The following is a 24,777-nucleotide window of genomic DNA, read 5'->3' as shown; positions in this document are numbered from 1 at the left end:
TAAACATGATATTGGCTCTACTCAACTGTAACTGTAACAGTTTAGTAGAGCCAATATCATGTGAACTTTTCGTCTTTGGCTGGTTGAGTGAAAAAAATAGTTTACCTTGAATTAGCTCGACAATTAGCACCTTTGTTTTTTGAGCAGTCGATATTCGTAAGTTGTTTTAACGTAGCGTCTAATATTTCTATGGGCAACTTAATCAATTTTGTTTGTTCTAATAGGTTATAACAATGTAACAAACCCCAAAAGGGGTTGACCGCAAATAATAATTAAATGAATCGTCGTCTATTTACTTCGTCCGCTGCTTTTGCTGAATCAAAGCGTATGATTATCTCCGACTGACCCTCTTTTGCATCCACATGCAGGGCATGGATATTGCTTCGCACCTGTAACAGTTGGAAATTATTGTATATAGCACATCTGTCATGGTAGGTACTATAATAGTGTTTTGAATAACTAAATAAAAGTACACTGAAAATCTAATTGCATTATAAACGAAAATTAACAAATCTCATTTTGCGTTTATATACCTATTTTAAGGAGGCAGTGACATTTGTGTTTCTTACTATGTTTATAAGCAGTAGCTTGTTTAAATATTTAGTTAGATGACAACCCTATTTGATTCTACTGAAACAATAAGTTATTTCTGCTGGAAGAGATCCTTTATAGGGATAAGTTCGCCTTTGTACCTCTATTTCTGTAAATTTTAAGTAAACTTGTGTTGTGTACAATAAAGTTATTACTACTACTAATACATTTAATTTGTAATAAAGTAAATACTTATTGAAATTTGAATCTGAATGGGCATGTTTGGATGGTTGTTGATAAAAGGTACAATAGTTTTAGGACAAGGTAAGCATACCGTTCGTTTGGTGTGCCTGATATCGCAGCATGGTTCTGGCAGCACCTCTCTGACAAAGACACCTGTGATTCTCTCCAGGGGTGTCACATTCTTACTGCTGATAATTTTTCCGGGATTTAAAGCTGTAAATCAAAATGTTACATCAAGGACATTAAAAAATGAAGTAACTAATTCATTTCAGTGATTTAATCTTATTCAATTCCGTCATACGGGAAATTCCGTCAACAAGTTTTTTTTTTAACAGTACACTTGTAATTTCCTCGACAAAGCAGCGATTGCTTTTAGTTTCAGCAATCGCCGCGTTGACATTAATATATCTATAGACAGGGATGGTTACCGGTATAACTTAAAATCAAAATATCACGTAGCATTCGAAATATTTCTTTGATATTGTAGAATGGTATTTAGGTAAGGACAATGAGTTATCAGATCACCTAAATGAAATGGAAAAATATACATAAACAACCGAGATACCGAAATTGAATACCGGTTAATTTATAAGAAAAATTTACGATCCCTGCCTATAGAAGTTAATATAATTATTTTATGTCAAGATACCCTAATCACACAGAAATTCCCGAACAGGTTAAGATTAAATAGGAAATATTACGCAAAACCCTGCGTAGGGGACACCACTAGCAGAAACAGAGGGCCTAACACGAAATCGAAATTTCGTTATCTGCTCTATCATTCTTGTATATTCGAGCGATTTTCGGGTTTCGCGGCAGGCCCTCTGTAAACAAACCGCCTTAGTGCATCAATGTCATATTCATTCGTAAAATAAATTATCTGTGAAAACTTTTCACAAAACTGTTTAAAGCACAGTATCTGTAAGTTACTCTATGGTTTTCGATAAAAAATGCTAGAGCTGCACTCTGACGGCACCTCTGTTATAGAAATACCTATATAAGGTACTTTGACTTTGGAATGTCCTTCGACTCCACCCATTGACCTATATGTACAGTCAGGTGCAGAGAAAAGGCACCCCCCCCCCCCCCTGCATACAAAGTTCTGTAAATTAGTATGGACGTGGGGTACCTTTTCTTTGCAGCTAACTACCTACTACCTACATTTCATCAAATGGAGATGGAGGCAAAACATAAACTCATTTATTTATAAATGATTCGAATTAAATAAATAATTGAAATAAAACTATGAAAACGGATTATATCGCGTATATTGAATTTATAATACATCCCGACGTTTCGAACTCTTTACAGCGTTCGTGGTCAACGGGTGACTGAGGAAAAATTACAAAATGCAAAAATACCCACATACTAAAATAATGAACAATCATAGACTACAAACTTTAAGGCTGGTTGTACATGCAAAATCGGTTCATAAGGCTAGTTATACACTCTAATTATTTTTCAAGTAAAGATATATATATATACGCGATAAAAAACTATGCCGGCTCCAACCCTACACCACGGACCCGAGAAGATTTAATTCCCTCCTAAATTGTTGGAGGGTATCCCAATATGGGACCGGCAACAAACTCGGCGGGACACATCTTTTCAAAACATCAGAATGTCCAGCATCATCCAACACTACGGTCTCACAGTCTATGTCTCGCTTGCTCCTTTATCAGGTGGACTACAGGATCCCAAGCTGGTGGTAGAGAAAAGCCATCTTCCCTATTAAAGTTTGGATATTTCTTAATCTCAATGGCCTCGCGCAGCATTCTGGGTATGTAACGCTTCTCCTTGGCAAGAACCAGAGGCTTATCAAACTTGATTGAGTGATTGGCTTTATCCATGACATGCTCACAGACAGCAGACCTAGGTCGACGGTGCTTGACATCAGCTATGTGTTCCTTCACCCGAGTGGAAATGCTCCGTTTCGTCTGCCCGACATATGATAGGCCACACTCACAGTCCAGCCTGTACACTCCTGCAGTCTGTAGAGGGGTATTGCATTTTACAGGCCTCAGGAATTGTGACATCTTCTTCATTGGCTTGAAATATGTTTTTATAGAACCACGCTTCAAGATGATAAATAATTGAATTAATTGAATTGAATTATATACCTACTACTATTTATGTATTAAAAATGCAAAATCAATTTTGTCTGTCTGGTACCTCTTCACGCTTAGTACGAAGCAATTTTGATTGTGTATTGGAGATAGATTGAGAACCGGGGAAAGATATAGGAGTTTCTCAATGTTTGACACCACCGTCCCAACAGCACCAGTATTTTGTGCCAGGTTTTAAGAGGGAAGATTAGCTCTGCGATCCTAACGAAATAACGGTATTTTTTCTATGAAATTTCCATTTCGGGAGAAAACGGTTTCAATTCAACTCACTAAATTGATGACTTTGATTTTGATGTTGATTGCTTCAGCATAATATATTCCAGGTTTAAATATTTCGCTTTAAAATAAAAATACAAAATTTGTATTGCAAATTTTGATAAAAAAAAGGAAAACCTAGGTTTTCATTATGTCAATGACATACAAAAAAATCATGGAGGATGGAAAATATCTAGAAGTGGAAAAACATTTTCTCTTTTTGTACAAGTACAAGTATGTGGTATAATTCCATTCTTAAAAGTTTGACGGGTTGAATTTCATAATAGCAATTAATATCAACGCAGACTAAAAATAAATTCATAATAAATTAACATTTACCTGTGTCAGCTTCCATTGGAAGTGTTGCAGGCTCGGGTATAGCTGAATAGGAATTCTTCCTATTATACAAATTGAACTTCACTTGTTTCATATAATTCCTTTGCAGGGTTAAATACTTATTCCTTAATGCTTTCCATTCTGATCTCGGCAAAACTTGGAGGCCCCACAGGGCTCCTTTTGGAGCTTCTTTTGTATTTAAGCCGTTTGGAGTTTTGCTTTTAATTTTGGCTGACTTTTTGTTTTTCTTCTTAGTTGGTGAATCTGCATCATCCTTAGATTCATCGTGGCTAGTTAATTCGTCTTTAGGTTTTTCTTTTATGCACACCTGTAAAATGTATTGTGTCTGATGAGTTGTGTTTGAAGAATCATGTCTCAATTAATTAAGGAAAGTAAATTTTTGGGTCTTCCATTACTAAAATTCATAAGCGACCCAAATCAGCTATTGTTCAGTGTATGATTTTGCTAAATAAATATTAGGGTCTCCCTACATATATCGACACGGAATCGGCAAGCCGATCGAAAAAACCTTTATGTCTGCGCAATAAGAGCGAAAAAGTCGTCATTCGGCTCGGCTGCCTACGCGCCGACGCCTCATTCGTTCTTATTGCGCAGACATAAAGGTTTTTTCTATCGGCTTTTGCCGAGACCCAAAGGCAAGGCAGCATATAGTGATCAAACAAAGAAACTTAAATTTTGTGATTACAATGAACAGAGCCTACCGACGTAATCTACTTAGATTATGAAAAAGCTTTCGACAAGGTTCCCATAACAAGGCTTATTTTCAAACTGGAACACCTGGGTATTAGAGGAAAGCTATTAAAATGGATCGAGGCGTTTTTGCGTCATAGAACACTCAGTGAGAGTAGGTGAATCAATGTCAATGCAACGAGACATACACAGCGGAGTTCCACGGGGGTCAGTTTTGGGCCCTGTTCTGTACATAGGTAATATACACTTTTGACTTGCCTCACTGCTTAAACTGCAACATCAGTACCTTTGCAGATGACACTAAATTATTTGCCAACCCATTGCTTGACTATGACCAGTTACATACTTTGTTCAGGTCGTCTTGTACACGACCAGCAGACACGACACGACACACCGACAGACACGATCTGCAGACGACCTGAACAAAGTATGGAATTGGTCTAAAGAATGGCTCATAAACCTGAATTCTACAAAATGTACTGTTCTGCACATAGGTAAAAACAACCCTCAGCTTTCGGGAATCTGAAACCGGATATGATGCTTAAAATTCACAAAACCTATGTTAGGCCTATATTGGAGTACGCATTTCAAGTGTGGAGCCCTTATTTTATCAAGAATATTGAGATGTTGGACAAAGTTCAACTTATTATTATTTACAACGACGGGACTTAATCGCGTAAAATAAGTATTAAACCCACCTCCGACGTTTCGAGGACGGCGTTGTCCCCGTGGTCTCCGAGACCACGCCTTATTTTACGCGATTAAGTCCCGTCGTTGTAAATAATAATGAGTAAAAATCGTGAACGTTTAAATCAAAGTTCAACTTAGTTTCACCAAGATACTCAAAAAAATGTCATATGAAGAAAGACTACACTTCTTGAAGGAGCGCAGACAACGCGGAGATCTGATTGAGACATACAAAATACTAACCCAACACTATGACCTCAAAGATTTCCATAAGATGCTAGAACGCAATAGTAACAACCGTCTGGGAGGTCATCAGTATAAGCTGGTGTCTCGCAGGTCCTACAATAATCCTCATAGACACTTCTTTAGCAACAGAGTGGTCAAATCTTGGAACAAACTCCCAGAGGATGTAGTATCGGCCCAAAGTGTCAATGAGTTCAAGAATAAATTAGATAAGCACAAACCAAATTCTACTCAACACTGAAAACTCTGTTTATGACTCTGGATACAGGCATTATCAGTTATTTAAACTGCCTGCCTGCATTACAAATAATAGGGTATTTGACAACATTAAAAACATATATAACGAATTGCTGTCATCCTGAAAGATAATAAACTAATAAAGTATATTTCACTATATTTGAATGTAAATTATGTTTATTTTTTGGAAAATAAACAAAAGAAAATTTAATATTTTTTGAAAATTCATCAGGGACGTGAACGCTCTGATTGGTCAACGCTCGGATGACGTCACACGCGGGTAAACATTCTTGATTGTCTTGAGTGTTTTAGCAGTTTTATTTGTATTTAGTTAATTTTAGTTATTGTTCCACAATTTTCTGATATATTCCGATTTATCCGTATATCTAGTGGCACAATATTCATAAGAATCTCAAAATGGAGCCAAAATATGTGAAAGCTGATAGCGGCTACCTACCAGACATCTTAGACGCATTAATGGTTGCACTTTTCTTTAAAGATAATCCGGATTACTATGCTGCGGAACTTAGAAATGTAAAAACAGCTGTGTGAATATACGTAGAAATTGTTTATTTACGAACATTTCGATTTCGATGATACGAATACGACGACGATATATATATATATATATATAGAATACGATGACGAGAATAGTATCTCCATACTGCACTTTAGTTTGAAAGAAAAAGTATGCTACTAACTACCTACTAATGCTGAAAGAGCTATCTTATGAGGTTATGTAGTAATACATTAAATACCTAGATCTTGTTTCGTTAAATAACAAAATCCGCTGCTTTAATTACCATATTTATTTACAGTTAAATATTACTTACATCGAAGTGGTCTTCACACATAAAAACATTTGTATGCGCTAAAATGCTCTTTGGGTCTCTTCGCGCTAGTTTTAAACACATTTTTCTTTTTTTGGGATTCGTTGGAATGGAAACAAACGATTTGTCTGGATTTTTTATAGTCGTACTAGAACATTGCGGCACTATACACCATTTATATACCATTTTACAGTGAAATAATGAATTCAATGCACATGAACCATAAGATTAACTAAGGTCATTGACTGAGTTTACTTGCGCGTGACGTCACACGTGTCACGTGATTAGCCCCTTTGCAAAAACAGCGTTTAAGGCGCGTTCAAAATAAATAAACTAACTTTTTTATATATATTTAATACAGGAAATTTCACGGAAATATCAATGCAGTGTAATTATTAAGTCATAAACAATCAATTAAAACCATTTTCAAAAATTAGTCAAATAGCCTATAGTAATAATTTTTCCAATTTACATAACAGGTATTTGATCAGCTAAATCAGCGGTTCTCAAACTTTTTAGGTGACAGAACCCTTTTGAAAAGTGAAATATTTGACGGAGCCTCAAATAAAAAAAATTGTTTATTGCTGTGGACCTATAGAAGAGCTGTTTTTTTTACTAATTTTACAAGTATACTCGCGGAGCCCCAACAGAGGCTTTGCGGAGCCCTAGGGGTACGTAGAGTCAACTTTGAGAATGGCTGAGCTAAATAATTATTAACGGCAATATTTTACAAGTGATCATCATCATCATAATTGTTTATTCAAGAACAATATTACATTGTGTTTGAATTGAAATCTTAAAACTAGGCACATGCACACAAAACATATTACAAAAACAAACATCATAGATCAGCAGAAACAACAGCTTGGCTGCAAACAAATTATTTAATAAGTTCCATTTTATGTTTAATAAAATATTACTAATACTTACATCATCTATTGGTGTTGTTATACTTTTGCACTCATCCTGAAAAAAGATATTGTGATATTGAGGAATATACTGATACTAGAAGAACATAATAAGGGATATGGGTTTAAAACTTACACTAGGAGTATCCCTTTTCTCAGAATCCGAGTCTTGCCCTGGCCTTAGTTCTAAATTTTTGGGCCTTTTATCTTTACTTTTCCTTGATCTTTTCCTAGGTGGTTCATCCTCTTCTTTAGCCTTGATATCTTGTTCTTTCACCATAATGCCAGTTTCTTCTTTTACAGGATTATCAGGATTTTCTTTCTTGATGTCTGTCTCTTCTTTTATCTTATCTGGCTTTCCTCCCTTTATGTCTACCTCTTCTTTTACCTTAACATCATCTGGCTCCTCAACTGAAAACATTTTAACAGAAGAGAGTTCCTCGGGTGGCATGCTCGTGGGAAGTCTGCAACCCATCTTGGTGAATGCCACTATGCAATTATGTGCATCCTCAGTTTTATCAAATTCTATAAAGGCATAACCCTGGAAGACAAAACAAAACACCAACTTAGGTTATGATAGTTATTTTTACACAATATAATTCAGTTAAAAACAAAAAAAGTTGTGATTTGATATAGGTTCATGCATCAATGATTTTACCAGTAAAATCAAAATGGAGTAATGGGAATAAGTTTAAATAAGCTTAATATTGATAAGCTTAATACTTAAAATTTATAGAAATATTAAACTGTATATGTAAATAAATATTTTTTTAAGGAAATGCACCTTTATTCTCTGCGAGTTTTTGAACTTGGGTAATGAAATGTATGCAATATGCCCATAATCCGAGAACACCTTCTCAAGCCACTCCCGGTTGGCGGTCACCGGTATAGACTCCACATACACAGTCCTGGATTCTGCGTCATATAGTTCAACTGGAGTTTTTCTTCTTATCTGAAATGTCAGTACTTGTCAATAGTTCATTATGGTCTGGGTTAAAATAATTTATTTTATTTACAAGAAATTTGCTAGACAGACAGAGCAGACAAATTGATTACCTTCTGCCTATCCTCTGATAACTCCAAAATTGTGGAAAACTTCATAGCTTTTGCGATATCAATAACGTCCTGCGTTATGGCGCGAATCTTATTGAACTTTAGAAAGACTTCTATAGGCACATATGGGTCGGTTTTAATTAATTCACCGAGAAATCTATCTTTTGTGAGATTTGCATCACTGAAATAGAACTCCATTTGCTTGAGTATTTTATCATACAAAAGTTTTTTACGATGCCGCACTCTCTTCCTACCGTGGGACTCATGTTTTGTCGTAGTATCGGTAGTAGTTGGAGTTTCCGATTCCGACATATTTATTTACTGAATATAAAGTATTTGCACCACGAATCACACTAATAACTAATAAGTACACGGTAGCACACACGGTAGAGTCGGTAGTCGACCGTCGACCGGCTATTTCACTATTTCATTAGTTAGAGCTCTACTATAGTCTATACCAGTGTTGCCAACTCGGAATTTGAAAAAATGCCAAACTTATGTCTAAATTATGCCAGAAATATGCTAAATAATTTTGAAATGTGCTAAAAAAGATGCTAAAATATTATAGGTAACAAAAAACCGGCCATTATGACATATGACATGACATTGACATTGACTATACCATAGATAACACAAAAAGATTAGTCGGTGTAGACGAGACAATTTTTCGCACAATCTGATTGACAATTTAATTGGTAACGCGTATGAAAAAAAGGTCGCGGTGCGGTGCGGTAGTTTGTTACGGCTTATTATAATTCCTCGTATGTATAAAATTTCCTTTGACGGTTGAGCCATGGATTGTCTATCACTGCCAAGTAGGTTTCAAACTTGGCTTAGGGACATAATCACTTGATTCACTAAATTATGCTAAAAAAGATGCCAGATGCTAAATGGAAATTTTCGATGCCAGAGAGTGTGAAATTATGCCATATCTGGCACCAATTATGCCAAGTTGGCAACACTGGTCTATACTCATTCTATACTATACTGTAATTACTGTAAGCAATGTAAGTAACTTGTCAATTTGACGTACCGATCACGTTTATAGGGTATAAAAATGTATTTAAAACATATTTAAAATAAATTATTTGACACCATGCATGAAATAAAGCACCAGAAGATTAATAGAGAAACGTAGACAGCAGTTACTTTTAGACACAATTTCTATTTTAAAACCCGCATAAAACTATAAAGTGTAGGTAATTTGATTGTGACATGCTAGTGTGAAGGGCCCTCCACACGCTTTATAAATTCCATAAGAGCAAAATCGTTTTACAGTTCGATAAAAATACCCTAATTCTACACGATGGCCCAGCATAGGCCAGTCCAAGGGACACATTTATGCGTTAAAGGGAGCAAGTAATATTGCTATCTCATTCCAGCGTGCCATCGTGTAGAGGAGCCATAATAGTAATATTTTTTAAGCCGGCATAATTTAAATCTATTTTATGATTACGGGGTTTAATAGCATTAGCATACAGTTTAAACAAGTAATTTGTTTATAGTGGGTCAAGCAAATCTTGTCAGTAGAAAAAGGCGGCAAATTTGAAAAATCGCGGGTTAGCAACACTGTGTTCGAATAATTCCAAAATCGCATGAATATGCAAAATCGCGTGTCATCTGTGTCTTATCTGTGGAATGTGGATCGCCATCTTGCTTGTTTACATTCTGAATCGTCTCTATTTTATAAGATAATTTCTGTTGTCATCATTAAATACCAATAAATTAAATAAGATTGTGCAAATGTGCATGAACTTAAGGTGCCTACAATGTATAATCATGCTCATTGATGGTAAACATTTCTAAAATTTGAGGTTATTATAATTACTGGAAGAAGTTCAGTTCTTCCGGTACTTTTAAGATTATGTGCTGTTTTTTTTTTGTTTTAGGGTTAAAAGGCATAAATAAAATTACAAAGTATGCCTAAATCTATCCAATAAGACCACAAATGGAGTTCTGGAAACCGTCCATAGGCCCAAATGTCTAATATATTCAGCGAGTGATTCGACTTTTTACAAAGGATTAAAACTCGCCCAATATAAGGCGTTCGTGGTATTTTCTCTTCAGACAACTTACCTACGGCGGTTTATGTACGTGTACAACGCAACCAAGGCGAAAAATAAACTTATTATTTGAAATTTAACAAAAATATTGAGAGCAATGGATTAGATTATTCTTGTAATATTGGTAACTGTTCTTCATTATATTCTTTCAATGAATCACCTGAATTATAGTGTAAGCTAAAGTGACCCATATCTATTTTACATTTAAAATAAATAAACACCAACATATAAATTTTGTTTTTATTTTTAATATGTATAATATACAACCGTATAAAAAATTTACGCAAGTATGTGACATTCTTCAGGAAAAGTACAATTATTCTCTTCGAGCTCCTTCAGTTTCTGAACTGGCGTTAAAAACAGCTCCCTATCGCAGTGCTGATTTTCTGTTTGTTCCCTATCTATGTCTTCTAAAACAAAATCATATCAAAATGTAAATAGTCCATATATTTGATATTTAATAAGTCCTGTAAAGTTACAATGATACCCTCTACCAGTGACTGCTCAGTGGTTTATACAAATACAAAATTCTTTAGTTAATAAATTAGTTTTACAAAATGATCTAAGGGGATGGAGCCGCCCAGTAAGCATAATAAAATATTAAAATCCAGTAGGATATGTACCTGCGGAAACAATGATTTGTTTCACATTCTTTTTTCCAACATAGTCCGTTTCTAAATATTTTTGATCTTGTCAAACCTGTTAATCATATTAATTAACAATATTAACATCGTTTTTACTCCATAATAATAACAATTTCAAAATGTTTCAATAAAGTATAAACCGCGAGCGAGCGGCAATTTAAGTTGACGTATATACCAAAGAGCATATAATCACTACGTTCTAGTATATACGAAGAGCGCGCTCAGCGGAAAAAAAAACATTTTGTGGATCGATAACTTCGATGTACATTGCTGCTTTTCTTAGTGCATTACTGCATGAATACTGCTCTTTGAGTGTTGCTAATTTAGTTTTCTTTACATTGCTACTGACAAGATTTGCTTGACCCACTATAATTATTACGGAATTAAAAGTCATAACACACTACCGCACCACACCGCGACCTTGGAGCGGTTCTAGGAAGTAGGAATAGCTCGTACTGGCGCGGACTTCCACACTAACGCACCGAACCGTCAAAACAGTGCGATCCTACCTTAAAACGTAACACACCATAGCACAGCACCAAGGTCATTGTGCGACGCACCCATAAGTAAGAGCTAGAACGCGATAGCGAAAGCGTTAGCTCTTTCCCGCTCTTACTTATAAGTGCGTCGCACAATGACCTTGGTGCGGTGCGATGGTGTGTTACGTTACAGACTGCCGTACATGTGCGGTAGTGTTGCCAAGTGTCCCATATTTCCAGGGCCCTCCAGACTATGTGCGTGAATCGCGGCCAGTCGCTGTACTCTTTGATCGCGGCGCGACTTCGCGGAGAGAACATGTCGCGACGTTGACGTATGACTCCACACTGCAAACTTTACGGCGATTTCGCAGTTTGGTTCGCGCCAAGATAGCGGAAAAGCATCAGCTGATCGAGTTTAACTGCTAGTTATCTATGGCATCATACGTGATTTAGCTATTTTTCCATTATGTTTTGTTGTAAAACCGTAAAATATAGCCGCTTTACATATTATAATTATTCTTTATCTTGCCACATATGAGTCAAAACAGTGTGTAATGTGGAGTCTTGCCAGTTCGCGCTTCGCGCCTTCTTTGACGCGGGCTAATAAACCGACAAAAAACGGGGAACTAGGCGCGAAGGCGTGAACATTCTGCGAAATCGACGCCACATTTACCTTCGCGGCTTCGCGCCGTGATTCGCGCATGAGTGTGGAGGGGCCTATAGACCCAGCATAGTTAATATAGGTATTAAATAGATGTAAGTAAACATTGCACGCCCATGTCGGGTAACTGGAAAAATGTTCTTGTGTAAATGTCACCTTCTGTACACAGTTTGTCAATAAAGTGTTTCTATTAAGCGAGGTTTAGACTAGCAAGAACTTGCATGCAATTTTCATTACATTGCGGTGAGTTAGTGATGGGTCGTTACCAGTAACTTACTCAAAAGTGGGAATATTCCCGGTAATGCTACCAGTAACATTACCCAGATCGGTAACATTGAGTAACTTTGAAAAAAATATTAGAATTGTATATGCTTTTTTCGTGTTAAATACTTAAGAAAATAATAATGCTATTATTTACAGTCATAAAACAGTCAAGGAATCTCTGAGAGAGTAAATTCCCAATGTTACCGGTAACATTCCCAATATTACCAGGTATTTTTCCAAAGTTACTGGGAACATTAAAGCATAGTTCATGTAGAAATGGCACGCGATCAAATGCATATAATTTTTAAATAAAATAGATAACAATATTTTTAATTCATTAATATGAAAGATCATTTATTCATTTAAGCATGTTACATAAATTTTAATCATTTACTTTTGTTATGTATAAAATTACGGACTCTTTTCGAAATAGTCTTCATCATCCTCTGAACAAGGCCACTGTCCACCTTTTTTGCCTGTAGATTCCATGTGGACCGCAAAGAGTTGATGTCTTGGACTATTCTGCCAGTTTTATTTAATTTTCCTTTCATAATCGCCCAGTAGTTCTCTATGGGCCGAAACTGGGGACAGTTGGGTGGGTTCAGCTCACGTGGTATGAAATCAATGTGATTTGCTGCATACCACTCCAAAACCTTTTTGGAGTAATGGCAGCTAGCCAAATCAGGCCAGAATTTTACAGGACCCTTGTGGTTTTGAATGAAAGGCAAAATTCGTTTTTTCAGACACTCTTTCACATAAACATCTGATGTCATTGTTGCCTTAGTGACGAAAACTTTGGTCTTAAGACCGCAACTACATATACCCTGCCAAATCATGTGTTTTTTTGCAAATTTCTCGAGTTTGTGAAATTTGTATTTTTCATCAACATTCCCTCTAGCATCGGCCTTGTAAAATTTTGAACCTGGGAGTTGGTTAAAGTCGAGCTTTACGTATGTCTCATCATCCATCAAGAGGCAGCCGTTGTATTTGGTGAGAATTTGGTCGTACAGCCGACGAGCTCGATTTTTAGCTACTTCATTCTGTTTTATGGTTCTATTTGGCTGCTTGACGGCTCTATAGCTCTTATAGCCTGCTCGAAGGCGAATCCGTCTTACTGTACTCCGGTTTTTTTTTAATTTTCGAGATAAATCATAATCTGAGAGCCCTGGATTCTGTGCCACTGACCTTAAAACATTCTTCTCCAAAATTTTATCTGTAGTCCCAGATCGTCGGTTGATTTGAGGCTTCCTATCGAAGGACAGAGAATCCTTGTATGTTTTTATGACTCTACAAACAGTTCTTTTGGGAAATTTTAACGATTTAGCGATCATCGACCCAGACCAAGAGGGATTTTCCAGGTATTTGTTCACAATAGATTTTCGCCGTTCAACTTCCATCCTCGATAATTTACAAACGCAAAAAGTCAGACCAACCAAATTTCTAGCATTCTCTCTTTAATATATTGACAGCGAATTGTGATTGTCATTTTTTTTGTTTTTCGAACGATATATTTTTTATTTTATGATAATCGCGTGCCAGTTCTAAGTGAACCATGCTTTACTATCTGGAAATAATGCTTAACTGTATAAAGTGAAAGAAAATATGTGTATAAATCAGTTTAATTATTAGAATAAACCAATCAACATCTAAATATATAAAAGAAGAAACTGACTGCCTGACTGATATATCAACACACAACCCAAACCGCTGGTTCTAGAGATTACAAATTTGGCACGTAGGTTTCTTATAAGGTCTAGGGGTGCACTAAGAAATGATTTTTTCAAAATTTCAGCCCCCAAGGGGGTTAAATGGGGGTTCAAAGTTTGTATGGGGAAACAAGATTAGTTAGACTATTATATTCGAAACTTCACGGAAGTATTCCTAACGATAAATGAATAAACACGTGTTACTGGTTTTTTTGCAAATTCCCCCCTAACAGGGGGAAATGTGGTGACAAAGTCTGAAAATCAACATGGGTATTGTTTCTATGGTTTATCGGGTCGTTAATTAGGAAAACAAGAACGATTTTAAAATCCAACGTGACGGACGTGAAAAACCATCCCCCCTGTTGGGGTGCAATGGGGTTGAAATGTCTAAATATCAATTTGTATTTGGTGTCATCTCGATCGTCGTCAATCGGTACCTAGGCGAGTGCGGGCGGCGTAAGTCATCGGGAAACTTCCTGCATCCGTAATGAGTACATTCAAGGTGCTACAAGAAGGTGGTTGTCTGTTTGCTTCTTATAAGTTTAGGTTTCCATTCTAAGTAAAATGCAAAACATCGTAAGTACATATATATGTATTCTACCTACGAACTATATACCTGGTGGCAGATCAGCAGCGTCTCCAGCAGAAACTTGGTCACCAAAGTCTTGCAGGCACCGAGTACCCATGGGAAGTCACCTCCAGGTGTTCTACGTCTTTGAAAATTCAACCTGATTACAGCAAACAGTATCTACTGCACGTTAAGCTTGTGGTAGCTCTGGTCAGACGCCTGCTTCATCTGGCAGACCTCCAGGTGTTCCAGGTCTTGGAGAACTTAAGTTTTACTTTACTTGCCTACAGCATACTCTACCAACTTCAGATTAAAGGAGTTTTACCCTCATCAGGTACATCCAGCAGCACTTCAGGTGTTCCAGGTCTTGAGCTATCTCCATCATACACTACCAACGACACGTTGAGCGAGTGTTACCCCTGACCTTTTGTACCAAGCAGCACTCCAGGTGTTCCAAATCTTGAGCTTTTCCCATAATACACTACCAGCGGTACGTTGAGCGAGTGTTGCCCCTGATCCGTTGCACCCAGCAGCACTCCAGGTGTTTCAGGTCTTGAGCTTTCCTCATCATATACAACCAGCGTCACGTTGAGCGAGTGTTACCCCTGACCCTTTGCTCCCAGTAGCACTCCACATTGTCTTGAGCTTTATCCATCGTATACTACCAGCAGCACGTTGAGCGATTGTTACCCCTGACCCGTTGCACCCAGGAGCACTCCAGGTGTTCCAGGTCTTGAGCTGCCTCCATCATACATTACCAGCGGCAATTTGAGTGAGTGTTAGAAGAGTGGGGAAGAGAACAGGATGACTTCGGGAATAAAAACTACTCTACACCCTCCCCAACAATTAAGACTATCTCCATATTAAATTTCATCTAAATCGGTTTTATTGGGTTCCATATAAATTTCCACTCCCTCTTTCACCCCCTTTAGGGTTGATTTCTAGGGTAAAACCTATCCTATGTCCCTCACGCAAAATAGGCGCAATAGTAAGACGTCGAATTGCGGAAACCAAGCCCGCGAATATCTATCCTATGTCTTTCCCCAGGACTCAAATTATCTCCATACCAAACTTCATCTAAATCGGTTCAGCGGTTATTGATTCCCCATACAAATGTCAACTCCCCTTTCCATCCCCTTAAGGGGTGAGTTCTGGGATAAAAAGTATCCTATGTCCTTCCCCGGTACTCACTAACTGTATACCAAATTTATAAAATTGATACCATAGCTCTTATGTCAGCGAATTAAGAACTATGGGACATATTTTTGAGTAAGTTGTTCTAAAAAAATAAGTTTTGAACCTTATTTTATCTCATATAAGTCATCACTATCATCAGTTTCGTATGTTACCGGCTTTTGGGAATGTTACTGGTAACATTGGTAACTTACTAGTAACATTCCCAAATGGAAACTTACTGGTAGCGGGAATGTTACCGCTGCCCATCACTCCTGATAAACATTTTGAATGCAGTTTACCTTAGTAGTCAGCAATGTAACGTAAATTGCATGCAAGTTCTCGCTAGTCTAAACCTCGCTTTATATTCATGGATGGAATCCTTTAAGAGTCCCCGGCAAGCTCGGTTCGCCATACAAACGTAGTTACGCTCTTATTTTAAAACGACTAGCTAGATTGCTCTGAATCTTTGTACTTACAATAGGATAAGGTAAAGCCTGACCAGGAATATATATGATCACGCGCCATGTTGCGGAATTTCATTGGAATAATTTTTTTCATACTATACTGAACTGTCACCCTATACATGAGAATTATCAGCGCCCTCTTGACAATGATCATATATTACTGGTCAGGCTTTATATCTAGGTAGGTCTGTAATTAATTAGCTTCAGATACAATAGTAAAAAAAATACAGCGAATTTAAGTTTTTAATACAAAACTTGTTTTTGCTCTATTTCGTTTGTTTTATATACTAGAGCTATATAAACTAATTACAGACCTAGATATACCTCATGTCATTGTATGTGCAAAGTTTCATTACAATCCAACACGTAATTTTAAAATGAGAACGAAACTCCGGTGCCGGAGACTTAATGCTGTGATTATTCATTTTGTTGTTATGTTTTCTTGGTTATTTGTGCCACCTAGTTAGTTTTAGTTCTAGTTTAGTTCTACCAGGCTTCACTGAAAATCAGCGTAACGTAGTGTGTCCTAGGATTCACTTTGGGACATCAAGCTGAGCGATGACCTTTTGGCACAATTCTGTTCGGCTAAATTAATTTATGTTTTATGTTCTTTTTGTGCTAATAAATATTTCTTATTCTTATTCTAATTCAAATAAAGTAGCTCCATGTGTGGCTAATGTAATCCACTTTTTTGCATGAAAATCTTTGGAAATTTACGTCTTTTAAGCACTGCTCCAGCATTTTTGAATTTTGTTATTTCATGTAATGCTAGGTCTATGTATTTTATCCTCAGAATAATGACTAAAGCATAGAAGTCGGGCAAAAATGCTTCGCAAATACTTCCGTACTTTACTTCCTTACGAATTAGATAATGTGCCGAAAAGAGATGCATATATGCTTGTTATTTCTCATTTACGTACGGTGTCATAAGTTTGATAATTTGCTAGGGATGTGACTGTGTCGACTTTTTATATCGATAAATTATGCATAAGTTTATGTGCCGTGTAAAAGAATAATCACGAAATTGGCAAATTGATAATAGTCTGGCTAATGAAAGTTGAACCTGAAAAAACGCGGCAATTTCAAGAAATCTGTAGCAGGCGGCTCGTTGAAATGAAATGAAATGCGTGGAATACAAGGATTGCATAACTTTTATACTTTTTATAATTTTCATATTCTAAAAAATCATTAAAAAGTATAAAAATTATGCAATCCTTGGAATCAAAGAGCCGCCTGATATGAGGATTAATGCATGTACCTAATATAGCTTTTATCTCATTTGCAGTCTACCACTCAGAACCGTCTAACTATACCTCTCGTTTTTTTATCATTAGAAAGAAGGCGAGCGATCTTAACGTGTCGTTTTATCGAAAAACACTTTGAAAATAAGTCACAACAAATATAATATACGATCATTTACATACTTTTGCTTTCATAAGTAAAATATTGCTATATTTATAAAAAAACTAATAAAAAGACACGTGGAAATGGTTTACCGTTTTTTCTAATGCTAAAAGACTAAGTATAGTTTCTAGTCATGTACAGTCAGCTGCAGAGAAAAGGCACCCCCCCTCCATACAAAGTTCTGTAAATTAGTATGGACGTGGGGTACCTTTTCTCTGCAGCTGACTGTACCAAATAGGAAATGAAAAAAAAACGTTCGTGTAATATATATTTTTTATTTAATAATAGGGAATATTGCGCGAAACTCGGCGTAGGTGGCGCCACTATCACAATCTGAGGGTCTATCGCGAAACAAGAAAATCGAACTTTCGTTATCTAACATCTCTGTCACTCTTGCGTATTCGAGCGATAAAGAGGCAGCTAGATAACGAAATTTCGGATTCGAGTTTTCCGGTAGGTCCCCTGAAAACTTGTCAAAAACCTGTTAAAGGTACAGTATGAATAAGTTACGATACGGTGCACTAAAAAAGCTAGTGCTGCACTCTGGTGGCAGAACATTGCAGTAATATCCCCTATTCCTCGTCCTTTGGAAATCTGAAATAAAAAGTTGAGTTTTGTGACCAACAATATTAATAAAAGGAACATTCATCAATGATCATTAATGTCTTTTTTATTAGGGTTCCGTACCCAAAGGGGTTAAGACGGGACCCTATTACTAATACTTCGCTGTCCGTCTGTCTGTCACCAGGCTGTATCTCATGAACCGTGATAGCTAGACAGTTGAAATTTTCACAGATGATGTATTTCTGTTGCCGCTATAACAACAAATACTAAAAAGTACGGTCCCCTTGGTGCGCGCGTCCGACCCGCACTTGACCGGTTTTTAGTATTAAACTATAGTCTGGCAAACACAATCTGTCAGTAAGTAAGAACAAAGAAAACTATAGGTACAGTCGAAGGCAAAAATATCGATCCAGACAAATGGCTTAAAAATATGTGAACACGATTTTATTGTCTGAGCGTACACATATTTTTGAGACTTTGGGAATGTATATATATTTATGCCCTTGACTGTACTCATCAATTAAAATGAGACGGTCCTGGGCCAAACTATAAGAAAGCTGTAAATGTCGATAGGTTATTGATCTGAGGTCGATACATCACTATGCCAAAAATATAACCTTTCATACTTAGCAGAAAAGTTCGAAAATTTATGCAAAAATCTATATAGACTTGAATGCAAGTAATAATTACATAAACAATATATCGATTTCTATGTTTAGGGTCAGGTCCTATAAATTAATTTCTTCAAAATTGAACAAAACTCACCGATTAAAGGTTATCGGTTCGTGCGTATTTTCTTTTCTTCATGTATGCGATTTACAGCCCTCGATCACACAAGACATTATCACAAAGGGAACTTCAAACCATTACAAATAAAAACTCAACACGTTTTCCAACAATCTTTCAGGAATAGCAAGAATATAATTAAAATAAACCAAGATGACCGCTGAAACATCCCGAAATATTTCAACTAAAAAAATACGACTATGTCAAGTTGTTACAGTTGACACCTACCTGTGAAATAACGAACTTATATTTTATTTGGCTGGATTATATTATAGAACCACATAGGACCATTTGACATTTCCCTCAGTTCATCTTATGACAATACTGAAAAAAACGAAAGAACTTGCGGATTGTTGTCTCACTCACTCATAGACAAAAAGTAATAACGTGTTGTGAATACGATATCTTTTACCAAGCTTTTATTTTTGCCCGGCTTCTTTGCTTTAGTCATTATTCTGAGATTTTATCAACTGGCTACAGTCGTCCAGTTTTTTTTTTTTTTTATCCTATCTGGCTTTTACTCCCCGCAATTTTGCACGGGGTGAATTTGCCAATGTCGGTTTTTGACTTTCACACGTGAGGAGAATGTTCGGTAGTCTGGGAGGCTGGTTGGGAAAACCTAAAAACGAATAATTGTTATGAACATCACAGACACACACATGACGAATCATAGACCTAGCATTATATAGACCAGCTATACGCGTGCGCCCGTAAGGGATAGACATAGATGACGTCATAAACGTGGGGATACCATATTGGTAAAAATTACCCCAATATTTGATATCACGTTGGGGCGATTACCCTGGAGGCAAAGTTAGCTTGTTTGACGGTATTAAAAAATTGTTAAATAAAATGTCAATGGGCCGTTCTTTTTAGGCGTATAAACAATGAAATACCTCCTATAATTCGCGCAGGTGGTACAAAACTAAACATGTTTAGTAAATAAAACGTAAAATAAAATGTATTATGGGTTTTAATTTAAAGAAATCACAAATCGCAATCACACCAATTAATGTACACCACATTTAATCTTCACAACATTTGTTTATTTATTTTTTGGAATTAGAAGTACGAAAAAACTTCGAGGTCAAAATTACCCATAAAATTATGATATTTTCATCTGGTATCCCTAACATGATTGTTATGCAGCTAAATTAAGAAGAAGTTTAAAAATGGCTGACCTCAGACTCCTACCTACCTACGTAATTTGGGCGGATAATTTTACAAATAATGTTTTGTTAATTTGCGTAAATAATTGTGATATTTTAATTGAAATCGTTTGATTCTACATTGCTTTGAGTGTAACGTAATTTTACGATGTTATTCTCACATATTGCGTTAAGGGGAAGGTGTAAAATACCGTACTTACGTGTGAAAGGTTATGATCTCATATTTTTGCTCAGAGCGGCTATTACAGCCGATTACAGAACAATTCACCATTATTTTATCAAAGTTCAAGCATTCAAAACGCAAACCATCACTATATTTCATAAGAGAAAGCACAATTTCATACAAAACAACGATAATTAAACAAGCAACGAACAAACATGACATGTCACGTACTTATTTGTTTGCCACAACCTCGGTTGTGGCAGCGGTGGAAAAGTGAAACTATGACAAGGACAAACAATAACAGCGCTTTCTCTGCTACTCCTACTGAAAGATACATAAGACTATCCCGTTCGGTCATTTTCCCCCACTCCTCATGACCGATCCAGTTATACTAGATTCATGTGACGAATACAAAAATTAGTAGAAAAGCGGGAAGTGGGTGACAGAACGTTAATAGTGCCAACATGAAGGAAGTGGAAGAGAAGAAAACGAAACGATATATAAAATAAATATGAAGTATAGAATAAAACATAAATCCAGTCCAGTTTGACATTGACATATTCCACTGTCATAATTTGAAAATGACAGCTGTAGGACTTGGGTTATGCGTACCAGTATTAGTCAAGAATATCTTGTCAGTAAATAAGAACAAAAAACTATACTCATCCTTTTCTTTTGGGTCCTAGCACTGCTAGTACTAGTGTAAGACAAAGCTCTGTCTATGTTTGAAATGAGACAGTCCCTTGACAGACTATACTTGTCAGTTGGTGCGACGTGCATGCCCACGGCACCACTAATAATAATAATTATGTGCGGTGGTAGCTTACACACTATCGATACGTGCGCCGCACTCATAAGTGAGAGCGAGAAAAATATATCCCTTTACTCATTTACGGGTGCGGGGCACCAAGGTCGCGGTGCGGTGTGGTAGTGTGTTATGGGTTTAAGAATAGACAAATCTCTTATTTTCTTCTTCTTCTTTTATTTAAAGATACCCATTCATGATGGTAGATATAGTGAGTCAAGCAAATCTTGTCAGTAGAAAAAGGCGGCAAATTTGAAAAATGTAGGAGCGAAGGGTTATCGTCTCATAGAAAATTTGTATTTCGCGCCTTTTTCTACTGACAAGATTTGCTTGACCAACTATAATATTGTCAACGGACCAACAAGCCTAACAACGAGCTATCCGACCGTGCAACTGACTAATCGCGCAAATGTGAATTAAGCGTGTAAACGCCACTTTAGATAAAAATACTGATAATGATAACCAATCTGTGGATGCAGTGCAGTGGACCAGTGTACGTTTGACATTCTGAGTTTTTGGTGGTTTAGATTTAGCAGAGTATAATTATTATGTGGGAGAAATAATAGTTTGGTAGTTATTAGGAAGGTGTTAAATCATGAATACAGTTTTCATGCCCTTGTCTTAATTGGTTTAGTGTAATATTGTGGTTTCGCCTTTATTTCTATAATGTGCCTTTACCTTGTACCGTCGATAGATCTCGTACACATCTCGTAGATAGGTTTGTGCTCGAGAGGAAGATGACGGTTTTAATCTGCTACTGTGTTATTATTTCCGCTTAATTGCACGATAACTATTCAAAATGACAACAAATACAAAATCGGCCAATGTTACGTTGAGGCCGATTGAAGTGCCGAAAGCTTTGCAGGATGGAGAGAAGTTCATGAAATGGGATGAGGTATATTAATTAATTATTTTAATCAGTTAAATATTCAAGTTTAATATACTATAAGTATATTTTTTATTTGGCCAATAGGATTCAGGCCAGACAGGCCTGCCAGTTACCCTGAGGGTGGATGCCAAGGGGTTCTTCCTGTTTTGGACTGACCAGAATATGGAAGTGGAGATGCTGGACATTGCCACCATCAGAGATGTGAGGACAGGAATCCATGCAAAGGTCCCAAAGGTAAGTAATGAATATTTACGATTATATTTACTATGATTGAATTCATTTTCACAGTAAAATTTTACGGGACATATCTATTTCATAGGTACGGATCCTCATCTATGTAATATCTAAGAGACCGAGCTTTGCTCGGAAACTATTTTTTATTAGTTTATTATTAGTTTTCGAAAAAAACACTGCACTACGCGCACAGTATATAAATATGTCAATGAAATTCTTAATTATCTAAGAGATAAACATTATGCTATCGGTTTAATGTTAGATATGACGAAAGCATATGACAAAATTTCGCATTTTATCCTATTAAATAAACTTTATGGAATAGGTATTCGAGTCGGTGCGCACAAATGGTTGCAATCCTACTTAAAAGACAGGGCGCAACAGCGTGCGCAACAGGGCGCGTACAGATCCAACATCATGACAAAAAAACAGGTGAAGTCTCAAACATACAATCAGACACCCTAATAACTAATTGTTCTATACCTCAGGGGTCAGTTTTAGGATGTATCCTATTTTTAGTTTATATCAATGATTTGCCTAAAATTACTAAACACACTTGCATCATGTTCGCAGATGATGTGTCCCTCTTGTTTAGAAGTCCTAAAAACCATAACTTTCAGCGATATCAACGAAACTTTGGCAGAAATTACGAATTGGCTAAATGAACATAGTTTAGAACTTAATATGAGCAAAACTAAAATAATTCAATTTCATCCGTACCAAAAAGAAGACTTAGATTTATCGGCAACGTCAAAACAACTTGGCATCGAAGAGGTTAGCTCATTCAAACTATTAGGACTACACATTGACACGAGTTTAAATTAGAAAACACATATTGAAGAGGTCAGGAACAAACTATCACGTTGTTTGTTTGTGTTAAGTGTTCTAAAAAGGAACACAAACGTAGAATGTGCACTTTCTGCATATTACGCATATGCCTATGCATGGCTGCGGTACGGAGTAGTCTTATGGGGGAATAGCACAGACGTGGAAGATTTATTTATACCACAAAAAAAATGCGTACGCATTATAGCTAACATCCGACAACCAGAAAGCTGCCGACCACATTTTATTAACCTGAAGCTTCTTACCTTACCATGCATATACATACTGGAGGTTGGACTATTTGTAAGAAAACACATATCTGACTTCCAGTATGTTACAAGCGCGCGTCGAAATAATCAGCTAGCTCTTCCAGAGCCTAAATTAACATTATATAAAAACGGGCCCTATTACCAATCAATAAAAATATATAATAAAATCCCCGACTCCATCAAACAAGCCGAATCCTTTAATATATTTCGAAATAACCTAAAATCGTGGCTACTTAATAAAACATTTTATTCCTACCAAGAATTTATGACATATGATACTCAATAATGTTATCTCATAATTAATTACCTAATTGAATACCAATTTGTTGACACTATAATGGAATAATTGAATAAACTGACAATATAACATTCTAATTTGCTATAATTATAAAATTATTTCTTGACGATAATTCACCAATTCAATGTTATATATTTACTACGAATTGATTATTATTATATTTCCACTGAAAGTACCAATTTAAACATATCTTGTTTTGTATAAATTAACTTTTTAGGTTTAACTAGTTTTTAAGACATTGCTACGCCCTTGCAGGGTGACCATGTACCAAATCTCTATGTAACACCTTTTATAACCATGGTTTTTGCATTAAATAAATGAAAATGAAAAAAAATGAAAACTATATAAAGACTCAAAAATGCGCGTTTTCCCAGAGATAAGACCAAAAACCGAAAACTCACATATAGCAAATGTCATGGAAATCGTTAGAGCCGTTTCAGAGATCCCCGATATATATATATATATATATATATATATATATATATATATATATATACACACAAGAATTGCTTGTTTAAAGATATAAGATAGATAAGATAAATACAATTTCAGAAAAAATAACTATAATCAAATGTTCATTAGTAGAGTAGTAATCAATGATCATTTATTGTGTGTTTGAAACAGTTGCTAACTATGCCAACTCATAGGTTCATGCCTGGAAGAGTCACATATTCTTATTGATGTCTAATTGGAATTGTGGATTTTTTCTTAATCTGACTTGTAACAAAGGTGTACTACTTGATTACAAATTGATGTGGTCCATACAATACAAAAAATACAATACCTCTTTAAAAAAAAAGAGACAATATAGAAGGATTAGATGCTAGTGGTGCATACTGAAACTTTTATATATTTTTAAAGTTTCTTAGACTGAATTAGACTTTAACTCTTCAGGTGGCATGTAATATTTTAGGGTTATTGTAATTTGGTGAATCATATTTTTAGTGCGGTCATTGCCATGGTTAGGTTTAGTTAAATAAACAAATTAGTAGCACTTTGCATTACGAAATATCATTTGATATTTACCAGTTGCTTTTCGGTGAAGGAAAACATCGTGAGGAAACCGGACTAATCCCAATAAGGTCTAGCTTCCCCTCCGGGTTGGGAGATCAGATGGCAGTCGCTTTCGTAAAAACTTACGTCAATTCTTGGGATTAGTTGTCAAGCGGACCCTAGGCTCCCATGA

At 36.2% G+C, this 24,777-nt stretch overlaps 2 protein-coding genes across 3 annotated transcripts in view; one reads left to right on the top strand and one right to left on the bottom strand.

Annotated features, from left to right (window-relative positions):
- LOC134743652 (la-related protein 7) overlaps positions 1 to 24,777 on the bottom strand; it is a 41,797-nt gene that overhangs the window by 6,091 nt on the left and 10,929 nt on the right. Inside the window, exons 2-8 of one of the 2 annotated variants that reach the window (XM_063677244.1) lie at positions 8,164 to 8,481; positions 7,892 to 8,059; positions 7,244 to 7,648; positions 7,130 to 7,165; positions 3,495 to 3,819; positions 866 to 987; positions 297 to 389 (exon numbers count right to left, since the gene is read on the bottom strand). In XM_063677244.1, coding sequence (XP_063533314.1) covers positions 297 to 389; positions 866 to 987; positions 3,495 to 3,819; positions 7,130 to 7,165; positions 7,244 to 7,648; positions 7,892 to 8,059; positions 8,164 to 8,472 — 1,458 coding nt within the window. In that variant the 5' untranslated portion in view covers positions 8,473 to 8,481. Of the gene's footprint in view, positions 1 to 296; positions 390 to 865; positions 988 to 3,494; positions 3,820 to 7,129; positions 7,166 to 7,243; positions 7,649 to 7,891; positions 8,060 to 8,163; positions 8,613 to 24,777 lie in introns of those variants that run through there. The other variant, XM_063677235.1, reaches the window with a different exon arrangement.
- Positions 21,561 to 24,777, top strand: part of LOC134744272 (1-phosphatidylinositol 4,5-bisphosphate phosphodiesterase classes I and II) — a 98,368-nt gene continuing 95,151 nt past the window's right edge. The window contains exons 1-2 of the mRNA XM_063678025.1: positions 21,561 to 21,971; positions 22,050 to 22,199. Coding sequence (XP_063534095.1) covers positions 21,876 to 21,971; positions 22,050 to 22,199 — 246 coding nt within the window. The 5' untranslated portion in view covers positions 21,561 to 21,875. The remainder of the gene's footprint in view (positions 21,972 to 22,049; positions 22,200 to 24,777) is intronic.

This window comes from Cydia strobilella, chromosome 1 (assembly GCF_947568885.1).
Source record: "Cydia strobilella chromosome 1, ilCydStro3.1, whole genome shotgun sequence".
Lineage (NCBI taxonomy): Eukaryota > Metazoa > Arthropoda > Insecta > Lepidoptera > Tortricidae > Cydia > Cydia strobilella.
The sequence above is the reverse complement of the archived record's forward strand: the minus strand, read 5'-3'. Positions and strand labels throughout refer to the sequence as shown.